The sequence below is a fragment of the Notothenia coriiceps genome, unplaced genomic scaffold (assembly GCF_000735185.1).
Source record: "Notothenia coriiceps isolate Sejong01 unplaced genomic scaffold, NC01 NC01_scaffold00037250, whole genome shotgun sequence".
NCBI lineage: Eukaryota > Metazoa > Chordata > Actinopteri > Perciformes > Nototheniidae > Notothenia > Notothenia coriiceps.
In genome coordinates, this window is record NW_011369951.1 from 4,631,190 (window position 1) to 4,643,243 (window position 12,054).

The window sequence follows — 12,054 nt, forward strand, 5'->3', positions numbered from 1 at the left end:
CACAGGGTCCAGATACACCGGCCGCGGGCGCATACGGCCGCCACGCCCATTTGGACCGGACCCTCGCACGAATCCTGCACTACAACAAAGAACAGACAAAAAGAAAAAAAAAAATAAAAAATATAAAATATTTTTAAATATTATAAATCCATTAGGAAAACATAGTTTATGTGAAAACATAAACAATTAAAAACAAAACAAACAGCAGAGTAATACACAAGAATAAAAAACGACTCACGACACATTAAAAATCGAGGAAAAAAAAAAGAGACAGATATATGAATACATAACCATACAGGTAGATCAGAATAACAGACAAACAGATGACTAGAATCAGAACAGCAGCGCCTCTACAAAAAAAAAAACATAAAAAACAGAAAATTAAAAAAGTTCGTTGACATCTGTTACAATAATGCATCTTGTTTTTACCTAAAAAATAATAATATAACAAATTATAAATAAAATTATAATAAAAAAAAAAAATATGTGCCGAAAGACACACCAAATATCCGTTTAGAACATCACCAAAACGAAGCTTTACCGCACAATTACAAACAATACAATCACAAGAAAAACCACACACACGAAGACAAAACCACAAAAAAAACAAATCGCACGTAAATGGCGTGGCATAAGAGTGAGCGAAATAGACAGAGAGTGTCGGCTGGTTTATTAAAGAACAATGCGACAAGGATTATTTTTGTTCCATGGAAGCCCGACGCCCGCCGCGCGACAGCGCGCGGCCGCGGGCTCGGCCCGCGGCCCGACGGCCATTTGTATATATGTAAAGAACAATGATGGCCGTGTTTAAAGAATCAACTCTTCGCACCGCATCACGAAACCCGGCACAGAGAGTATGCCTACGCTCTGAGCGCCGCTAGCGATGAGATGATAAGTCGCCGTCTGAGGCGGACTAGCTGTTCAACAGGAGCTTCTTCGTCAATCCCGGGTCAACGCGGGGCTGCCTGTCCGAGCTAGCTACAAAGGTAGCTACACTACCGCTACCACCGGCAAGCCGTTCACAGACGAGAGCTTCGGGAAGGCCATGAGCTGGGCTGTGGCCGAGGAGGTGTGTCCCGAGAAACAGCATGCCTTCCGCTGGGGTGAATCTCTCAGCCACCACCGATCGGAAGAGACGAATCTGAGCGAGAGCGGAGAACCGCTGTCTTGACCACTGAGAGAGAGGAGCCGTAAAGAATCTCAAGGTTTTGCTTTAGCACTGGATGCAAGTAATGACGTACAGGAACGGCACAACTGTTGATCTTTATTCGTGGAGTCAACCACGTTTCTGAGTGTCAGTATGGAGTTGGCATCACGGACAAGCTACAAAGGCCACAACAACTGAGAAACCTTTCTTGCCCGAAGCTGTCCAAAAGTGGGCGAACTGGTCTGAATCGGCTAATTTTGCAGGGTCAATACAGATTGCGCCTAGCCCGTCCCGCCACTAGCGCGCCTTGAACGGCGAGTTCCGACCGACACGATGTCTCGCCCCACCGATCAGAGCGTCCCTGCCTGATCCACCAGCACGCAGTGCTCCGCATGTTCCGCACAGCGCGCGCGCTCCTGTGATGAAGGGTTGGTGCTGACTGTGTCAACCTCACAGCCGGCACACTGCGCCTGAACACCAGCGCGTTCAGGCCTTTCTCTCCGAGCGGGTCTGCTCACCACGGCCTCTGCTTCGCTCGCTATCACAGCGAAATCGTGGCCAAGTCCGAGAAAGTCATTGCCGCCGTGGTCTCACGACCGCTGCACGAATCAACACCTTCTCCAGTCTAAAGGTGACCGTGTACGGAGCTGACGACCCCGACGGTGGAAATGGCGAACCCCCTCCGCGTTCTTTAACTGACTGTATGAACTGAACTGTGAACCACGTCAAACCTACAGCTCCAAGGCAACAGGGAATCCTCATCGGGACATGTATCCCCACATAAACCATAGAGGTCAAACGCGACCTCCTTCGTGCCGACAGGTAGCAAAAGCGGACTTCACACGACTCCCCTGCACGCCCAAAGTACTGGCGCCGAGAAACCAGCCGCACTTCTCCCAGCTGCCCGCAGCGCAAAGATCCCTGGGAGATGCTGCAGCGAGCGTTCAGTGGTGCGCTCGCCGAGCTTCATGCCGTCAACAACAACCAGACATAAGTCTGTTCCAGAACCCCTTTGCGCTCGCTGACATTGACCGCGCACTTCCCTCTCTAGCTCTGAACTCAGCGAGCCGAGAGTGATCCTTCAAAAGACCGCATCTCAAGCTGACTCACCTCCTTGATACTCGCAGCGCCTTGAGTTCTATGCCGAGACTACCAGCAACCGCCGCACTACCCAAACATTAAACAACAGCTCTGAAGACCTGTGTGACCCACGCCCGTCTTCGCGCACCTACCACTCGGCGCGCAGCACGTTTTTCCCGCATGAAGCAAATAAAAAAACACACGAGGAACAGACCTCTCAGATGAACATTTCACTCAACTATTGAGACTGGCACCACTAGGCTACACCCATACATCGACTTCCACCAGCCAGAAAGCAAGACACACAGCTTCACACTGATATGGTAAAGTACTGCGGTTCTGAACTATTCACTCTTTATACTGCGCTCAAACATGAACTCACCATTTTTCGATGAAATATGCCGGTGTAATGTTTTTTAATCGACATTTTAAATGCATAATGCCATCACTGTACTCTGTAAACCACACATCACAAGAAGCAACAGGGCAAGGCATATTTATGTAGCCCTTTAACCCTGAATGTTGTCCATGTCACTCCCTTCTTACTGCCCAGTTTCCAGGCAGCAAGAGGGGGATGCAACTGCTGACCTCAAAGATCACTGCCGCATCCCATCCTACCGCTTCCACCCCCCTGCGCACAGTACCCAATTCAGCCTCACGTACTGGCCATATTGCTGACTCCCATTCTGTTCACTCCTCTAGATTACACCTGCCGAGGGTTACTCGCTCAGTCTCTCCCCCCACTCTCTCTCTCAGCATCGCTCTCCTCGTTGCTTCTCGCTCCTCTCTCTCCTCTCGTCTCTCGTCTCCTCTCTCTCCTCTTTAATGCCTGCCTGCCGCTCTCTCCGAAAGGGATGAGAATTGTGCTAGTAAAAGTGTTTGGGTGCTCATTCGCATTTCACTTGAACAAAAAGAATTCTCACATGAATATACAAACACAGTTGGTAGTGATATTTGTTCACCAGTTTCTGGTCTTGATGATCTCTCATCCACTGTAAATAGGGCCTACATTCATTGTACTCACGTCATGAACTGTCAATGCACCATCCGTTTTCCTACCTTTCTTGACATTGTTGACATGTTGTTAATTAGAGAAAATACAGGATACCTGGGTATTTAAATGGAAAAACATGTGAAGTACCACTTCTTTGCAAATCACTATGTAATTATGATGACTATTTGGCTAGAAATTTCATGGGGCTATAACAGGCGTGGCCTAGTGATACAGCCCACATGATCGATCCCGGCCCCTCATCACAGTCAGGAACGATAATGTGGCCCCCAGAGAAAAAAGTTTGGGGACCCCTGATTTACATGATCAAATATCTATATAACACACTAAAGGAGAGGGAAACCCCCGAAGAATCAGAAAGCCCCTTTAAAGAGGATGGTCCCAGTCAAAGTGCATGTACTTGAGAAATAGTCAGCCCTAAATGAGACGAGTTTTGTAACAGTTTTTTTAACTGTTTTCCCCAAAAATGTTTCTAAAAAGTGTTGCTGTTGTTTAACTCTGCCCCCATTTATTTAAATTCATCAAGACATATCTCAGTTTTGGGATTTTTTTAATTTACCATGGAGTGAACACATTTCTTTTGAAGAATTCAAGGTAACGCAGGCTGAGGAACAGATAGAATGATTATCACATTGTGGGTGAAGTATTCCTTTAACTAGGTATCTTTGTTTTTTGTTAGATACTGTATCTCTCTAAAGAGACAGTTTTGTATGCCCCAGAGGTCAGGGTCACAGCAGTACAGGTCTGGACCAGTAGCAGTCCCTTACTGAGTGTAAAGATCGATTGGTCTCACCCTCTATGGTGACCGGGTCACTGCGGACCAGGATGTTGGCATGGTTGATCGCCTCGCAGTAGTACATCCCGCTGTGCTCTTTGGACAACGCGGACACTCGGTAGTCCGTGTTGTTCCTGTGGGTGGTGATGGTATACAGCGGATGTTCATTGCCAACACGGTACCACTTAAACGTAACCGGCGGAGTTCCATTTACTCCACATATGAGGTAAAGATGATCTCCCTCTGAGATTTCTGGTAGGTGGGGGAGGACGGTCAGAATCGGGTTTGTGAGCGGCACTGGAAAAGGGGGAGGAAAGAGGTGAGGTAAGCCAACAGTGTATATGAGTCATTAAGACATTACAAGAACTAAATCACACTATCATTTGATTTAGGAATAGTATACTTATTAGTTAATTTAGATTAATAGATCAAAACCATTCTCATGTTTGTATGAGAGTTATGAATCTACCGCAAGCAACCGGTTAGCTTAGCTTAGCCACCTGTAAAACATCAACAATTTTACTGTAGAAATCTGTTTCTGTTTAGATTAAACAAACTAGACCTGATGTGTTATTATGTTAGTATAGAGATACTGCTAGGTATATTTTCTTACCGTTGGGCAATGCCAGGCTAGCTTCTTCCCCCGTTTCCCGTCTTAGTGCTAGCAAAGCTAATCGGTTGCTTGTGATAACTTAATATATCAAACAAAAATGAGTGGTATGAATCCATCTATCTCTCGGTCAGAAAGTGACTAGTATGTTTCCCGAAATGTCAAACTATTTCCTCAAATAAAAGGGACATTTTAAGTTAAATCTCTACCTTGGAAGCAGCAGCTTGAATAACTGTTCTATGGCCGATGGGCGAACTTGATGATGTGACACATTAGAACGGACCAGAGCAACTAAAGAGACATTGAGGTGAGATGCTCTGTCAAATGCTGTCGTAAAGGCCAGGAACTCGAGACATAAAACGTTTTAAAAGTGCTCAGAAAATGAAATTTGACCAACTCCATCTGCTGAAAATGGTAATGTAAAGGCTTCACAACAAGGCTCCAGTACTAAATGGATCTTGAGGTTAATTTGTCCATAGTTTTAATGTATATGGCCGATTTGGCAAATGCATTATCATGCGGTAAATACATTACATTACATGTCCCTTGTTAGACGCTTTTATCCAAAGCGACTTACATACTCAATACTGTGGGCAATCCCTACAGGAGCAATTTGGGGTGAAGTGTCTTGACCAGGGACACAACGACATGCTGACTGCAGTGGGATTTGAACCTATGACCCCCTGATCCGAACACCAACACACAACCCACTGCACCACATGCCTCCCATTAAATACATTGATTGATCTGGATTAAGCAACAATAATAAAGCAAATCAATCCATTATACATGTAAAAATGGAGGAACATAATTGTTTTTAATATTTACCTATGACTGTAGCATTGAGTCTTTTGCTGCGTGAGACTTCTTTCTGACCATTCCTTGCTTCACACATGTACTTGTTTATTTCATCTGACTTTCTGATGGTGACTGTGAAGTGGGCTTGTTGAAAGGGCTCTTTGACAGTGGTTGTGTTCAGTTGGTCGTACCCCCACAGCAAAGTGTAGTTTATCGGCAGGCTGCCAATGTCCGACTGACAGAGGATCTTGAAGGACTGTCCTATAACCACCCTGCCGACCACCGAGATCTTGGGAGTTGAGACAGAAACTGAAAAGAACAAAGGGAAAAATAAGACACACTGGCCAATGTCGCCTCTGAAAACTAAACCCTGAACCCTCAGGGGCTTGAGTGTATTAGTCTTCAAAGGCTCAACATTGTAAAAATAGGACTGGGCACAAATGTGCTTTTCCTAGTATGGCGGAGTCATGACAAACCAATGATTGGTTAGTACTTTTCTGGTTGGATGGGCTTTGTAGTTTGGATTGGTTGGGTTTGGGCATAATGAATAAGATTAGTTAGGGCAGTGGTTCTCAAACTTTTTCTGTCAGGCCCCCCCTTTGGAGAAAAAAAAAAAGTCGGGCCCCCCCAACACAAATAGTCAGGCTCAGTGGCGGCGCCAGATATTTATTTTGGGGTGCTGTGGGGTAGCTTGACGTTTAATAGAGGGTGCTCAAAAATTTAGGGTTGGGAAACCCTAAATTTTTGAGCACCCTCTATTAAACGTCAAGCTACCCCACAGCACCCCAAAATAAATATCTGGCGCCGCCACTGAGCCTGACTATTTGTGTTGNTGTGTGTGTGTGTGTGTGTGTGTGTGTGTGTGTGTGTGTGTGTGTGTGTGTGTGTGTGTGTGTGTGTGTGTGTGTGTGTGTGTGTGTGTGTGTGTGTGTGTGTGTGTGTGTGTGTGTGTGTGTGTGTGTGTGTGTGTGTGTGTGTGTGTGTGTGCAAACCCATCTATGTGCACATGTGTGTATCCTCCCCAGGTATGACTTTGCCCCAGCAGGGGTTTGCAGGATGCGTGTGTGTGCAGTAACAAGCAGTTGTTGAGTGGCAGAAAGCCATGACAACTGAGTAGGTCCTGGCTCGATGCTGCGGACTTCTTCTGGAAGCCTTGACCCACTTCCAAGTCTCCTCCTCCCCCCATGCCCACCCAAACATGCTGCATAGGGAAGCAGCTCTGCCCCAATCTGCTGAGCTGCAGTGCAGCTCTGCATGCAGATGCTGAGGAGAGGGTGTGCCTGTCTGTCTAAAAAATACAGTTTCCTGTGTGTGTCTGCATGTGCTGCAAGGTTGTGTGTGTGTCTGTGTGTGTGCAGGCTTACGGTAGTTGCAACACCTTGGGCAAAGTCACAGAGTTGCTACTTCTGCTGATTATATTAATGAGCGCTTCACTACAACTTGACATGTTCCACAGCAAGTATCTGATAAAGAGGAAAATAATGGGCAACGTATCACCGCACAGATTCGGGTCACAGCCCTAGGTTTGTTTATAAGTGATACAAGGACAAAGTGTTCATGTCATTTTAATGTTAAAAGCATTATTTTATTTTAACTTTAAACGTTTCCAAAAATGTGAACCTGTCCTGAGGAATGTATGAACTATGATTTGGGGATTTTTTTTAAACCTAACATGCAAAAAAACATTAGGTTTCCGGACAGAATATGAGTCAACCAGTACAATGTATCAGAGCCAGACACTATGAAAACAGCAATGTCTCTAAAATGACTAAATGTGACTCATATGTAAATGTATACAGCAGGACATTGACATGAGACCAGGGAAAAGTGAATTATTCTGCTCGAGCCTTTGAAATCATGCACACTCTTGATATTTCCAGAGCAAACAGCCCTGGATTTAAGCCGTCCTGAGCTGGGAGGAGGCCAGACGGCTGGCTGATGGAGGGAAGCTCCACTGGGAAGGAGTGGAGACGCTCACTTAGTCATGGCCGTTAGACACAGACAGATTTATACAGATTACAAGCACATACAAGCCTGCAAGCAGCAGATGCATGTGCACCAACGCACATATACAGAAATGCTTTTAATATAGGCAAAGGGATTAGCACACATTTTGACTCATGGCCAGATGCAGAGAATATGCACCCACTAAGCCACGTCGACAAATGCATGAAGATATGTCTGCAGTAAGTCATAAAGAAACTAATTATGAGTTTAAAAAAAAATAATGAGTTCAATTATATTGTAAAATCCTTTTGGATTTGATAAAAATTATCATCTTTCATAACATCCTGGGATTACCTTTACTTGTCTGCTTTGACGTGATTATTTCTAATATCAAACCAGATCTGCAGAATATTTTGTCTGCTTATTTCTATTGTTAGTGAACTTAAAATGTGTCATATCCTCCCTTAAGGCTCTTTGTCACCATATTATCATTCTGTGTCCGTCTCCAACTCTCTGTCATCGCCCTTCAGTCTGCCAGCATCTGATGTCTATCAGGCTGACGTCACTCCGGACTTTTTAGGCAGCTTGCATTTTAACTCTGGTGACAGACCAGACTGATATTTACAGATGAGTATGTCTATTATCAGAGTGTCTGTACAGAATGAAGATTGAAAACTCAGTCTTACCAAAATACCTTTTTATTCTTTTTTAGAAATGCTAAACATTTATGCTGTGGATTATTTCTGGAGAACTACAAATGTAGTACCTACAAATGTTCAAGACTGCTTAAAAACATGAGATGGCATGATGAGCCATTTTCATATGATGAAATGCTGATTTCTTTTTTATTAAGAAGGTAATGTCAATATTGAGCTAGGCTAGGCTAACCAGCAAACTTTCGGGAAATCTAACGTTAGTGAGCGCTGATGGCTAACAGCCATTAACCATTGAACATCGCTTTTTCTCCTTTCAACACCTGCTGAGTCAGTCAACAGATTGACACACACACACACACACAGTATAATTTCTTTAGTTAGTTTCTTTAGTTTTTTTAAATTTACTTTACTCAGCCACTTACTCGCTTATGAAGGTTGGAATTCTGTGACCTGAGTATGATTTTTAGCTACTTGCTTTTATTTTGATAACTGTTACCAATAAAGTGGTACGCTACCATTATATTCGGGTAGGTTAAGAAGATGGAAGGAAATAGTTATAAAGTTAAGAAGATATAGTTAGCCTATGTGAAAAAGAATTTGCCGTTTCTAGCAACATTGCAATCTTTAATTATATTTTAGGTCAAAAACAAACACCCAGGATGCTAAGCTAAATTACATTTATTATCCAACTAAAACATTTAAATAAAGTTTGACTTCTGATACTGATTGATGTTGGTTGATGATGTTTCTATACGGGACAGACTGCTCTGAAAATCATGTTGTATAGTTGACTGCAATGACATGAGTTATTTTGTTTCTGTGTTCTTACCTCTACCATGACATATACTATGTTTAGAAGAACAGTCACGCTTGTGTGTTTTGGTGTGATCTCATTTGTCTGATCCACCTCAGCAGTGCTGGTGGGATAGATCCACAAAGGGACTTGTATTATTACGATGAGAGCTATAATTTGGGGCACTGCGGGGTGTCATTACAAGTGTTAAAGTGTGATTTAAAGATTGCAGTACAACATAATATTCTATCAACACAATAACAACCTCTCTCACTGTCCTGGAGGTCTTGTAGATACACATGTCAGTTTAGCATTTTCAAAACATCATTATGATAATTAATGATTATACGCTATGCTTTTCGGCATACAAAGGTTTAAAGTTGTTGCTTAACTTATTTTTCTGTCTTTTCTTCCCTCAGGTGTTGTGAGTGCAGCGCCTCACTGTCACACTGGTATTATGAAAAAGAAGGAAGGCTCTTTTGCAAGAAGGACTACTGGGCCAAATTCGGGGAGCTGTGCGATGGCTGCAGCGACCCGATCACCACCGGCCTCATCATGGTAAGAGCATCCACCCGCTGACTCTCCTCTCTCATCACCCCCTGGTTCTTTGTCTGCTTATCAACCTCGAGTTACAGCTCGCAGACACACTCCTGAGTCCATACATCTACAGCCTCACTGACTGGTGTGTGCCAACATATACACATGCTTGTAGGATCCGTGCCAGACCTGTAACTGACCCTGATGGCTCAGACTGCTGTGTCAGATTGTCTTACAGACCACCAGCGAGAGTCAGAGCTGTTGTTGTGACACAGGAGAGCAGGGTGGTTCATGTGCAGAATAGATGTGGTCACAGCATCGGAAAGCCAATAAACAATAGAGTGGCCCTCCGCTGATAAGTGCTGCTGCATTATAGAAAAGACAAGATACCAGCATCAAAAGAGAGTTGTGTCTATTTGTTGATTAGTGAAGAAGAAACTGATCAATACTGTATGTCTGTGAAATAGAATACGTTGTGCAACACAATTTTCCTTAAGCTCCAAATGAAGTCTCCCCAGCTGAGGCAGTAGGACAGGAGCAGCTGAGTTTATGTTAAAGCTGGTTAGGGAAAACAATGATCTCTTCAGCCACAAACACAGACCACCTCTTAGAACAAGTGCAAGGACATTCTCAAGGCTCGACAAAGAAAGGCAGACAGGTAATTTAAGTCATGTCTTATTGTTGATCAACAGAAAGTTCATTAGGAAAGTAGTATTAACTAGTATACCACATTTCTAGCTTTTCTGTCGCAAGGATTCGATTAATTTGATGATAAACTGATTATCGTTTTGTTTAAAACAAGATATCTCAAGACTTGAATTTATTAGTTATTTATGATATTAATTTTCCTATTTTAAAGATAAAACGATGAATTGATTAATACAGATAATAATCACATTCTGTAAGCATGAAAGATAATCGCTATTTGCAACCATTCTTTCTTATAATGTATTTGACCTATCACTGAATAACATCAGTTCTGCCAGCTTTTCAGTTTGTTTGACAGAGCCGCTGCAGGCTTTATAAACAATTTCACTGATAAATGAAGGTTTCACATAAACTGGTGGGTGTATTTAGAAATGTCAGTACATTTGAATAATGTTCAGCAACAGCAGACTTTACATATTCCTCTCCGCTCTTTCATCACTTTGCAGAGTTGTTTTTAGTATACCACCCATAGAGATACATTTAGATGTATCAGCCACGGCAGCTGACGATATGAAAAATGTCATCTGTATTAGGAAATATTTGAGACTCATATTCTGGAAAACGCCCGCCTGTCTACTTAGCATGAAGCTTTTATGAGAAAAATGTTAACAAATCATTTGCATTTTTGTCATTATAGACAGTGAAATAAGTTCTTTCTGAAGTGGGATTTGACCTAAATGATCATAATTTGTAGTGAAATTGTACACATTTTTTAATATAATATTTTTTAAATTTATCTTTAAATACCAGTACTGCTAAATTATAATTTTTTATTTACTTTTTATATCATTTTTTATAAAGAAAATGTGGCTCTTACAATATGGTTTTCGTGGCAAGTTGAGGCTCCCAAAGCCCAGACTTGATAAATAATTTACTGACTAAGATGGTGAAAATAAAAAGCCTAGTTCATTCCTTGCACATAAAGCATCTTTGACACATTTGCCTCCCGGTCAGATACAGCAGCAAGAAGCTTCTGGCAGGTCATGTGTCATGGTCACGATGAGCACAAATCATTCACGGCTCGACCTTTCTCCCCATCTCTGAGAGTGTGTGTTTGTGTGTGTGTTTAGCATGTATTCTGCCTCCACACAGCTTGCCCTTTGCAGTGCAATCTCAGTAATGAAACATGTAGGAGACTCTAAAGTGAATGAGGTGAAGATATTGCAGCACCAACTCTCCTCCTCTTTCTCCTTCGTTGGTTTCTTTCTCCTCTTACGGAGCAAAAACACTGTTTGACCGTCCCTGCAGTACACTCAGCCTTTCGTTGCCAAAATGGCCTGACCAATTGTATTACTGCGTAGATATGAAGGACAGCTCCCTACGTCTGAGCCACACCCAGAAATAAGACTTCCACTGCGTCAGTCCTGCACCGTCACTTGGTCGTCTGTGCAGATAAGCAGGGAACACAGTCCTATTTTAAAATTCTCTGACGCAACCGTACTTGAAAAGGCTGCTGCCACAGTGATAGAAAACACTTCAAGCTTCACTTAAAGCCACAGTGTGCATGTAGAAAATTAGACCTTGTGGTCAGCCAGACAGAAACATCATACGATAAGGGTTTAGTACTCCATCACTCTTACCACAGTGATGTCAAACCAACACGCTTTGATCTTAGACCTACCATTTGGGAACACTTTTCTTATTGTTTGCTCTAAACTACACTTCTGTGAAACACCTTGGTAGTCAAGTCCCTCTCTACTGGGCCAGATCAATTACGCTTTAAAAACACTTATGTCATTGAATTTCTCTCCTCTCAACCCTCCTTCATTCTATCTGTCCATCACACCTTATGGATAATGTTTAGTAATCCCAACCAGCTCCACATAGAGTCTGTCAGCTTTTCTGCTAACAGCTCAGGGCTGGGAGCCAGCCAATGGGAGCGGAGCCAGACATCGACCTGGACCTGTTACACTTCAACTGTCCAACAGAAGATTCTGGTCTCACGGTTTCTCACCCTCACTGCTTTATCTTTGCCACAACACTCTAATCAG

General features: G+C 43.1%; 2 protein-coding genes across 3 annotated transcripts in view; one reads left to right on the top strand and one right to left on the bottom strand.

Annotated features, from left to right (window-relative positions):
• Positions 1–2,117, bottom strand: part of LOC104967133 (LIM domain kinase 1-like) — a 10,741-nt gene extending 8,624 nt beyond the window's left edge. The window contains exons 1-4 of the mRNA XM_010796549.1: positions 2,039–2,117; positions 1,513–1,685; positions 1,000–1,174; positions 4–79 (exon numbers count right to left, since the gene is read on the bottom strand). Of these exons, the coding sequence (XP_010794851.1) occupies positions 4–79; positions 1,000–1,174; positions 1,513–1,685; positions 2,039–2,117 (503 nt within the window). The remainder of the gene's footprint in view (positions 1–3; positions 80–999; positions 1,175–1,512; positions 1,686–2,038) is intronic.
• nup210 (nucleoporin 210) overlaps positions 1–12,054 on the top strand; it is a 187,090-nt gene that overhangs the window by 56,546 nt on the left and 118,490 nt on the right. The window lies entirely within an intron of this gene.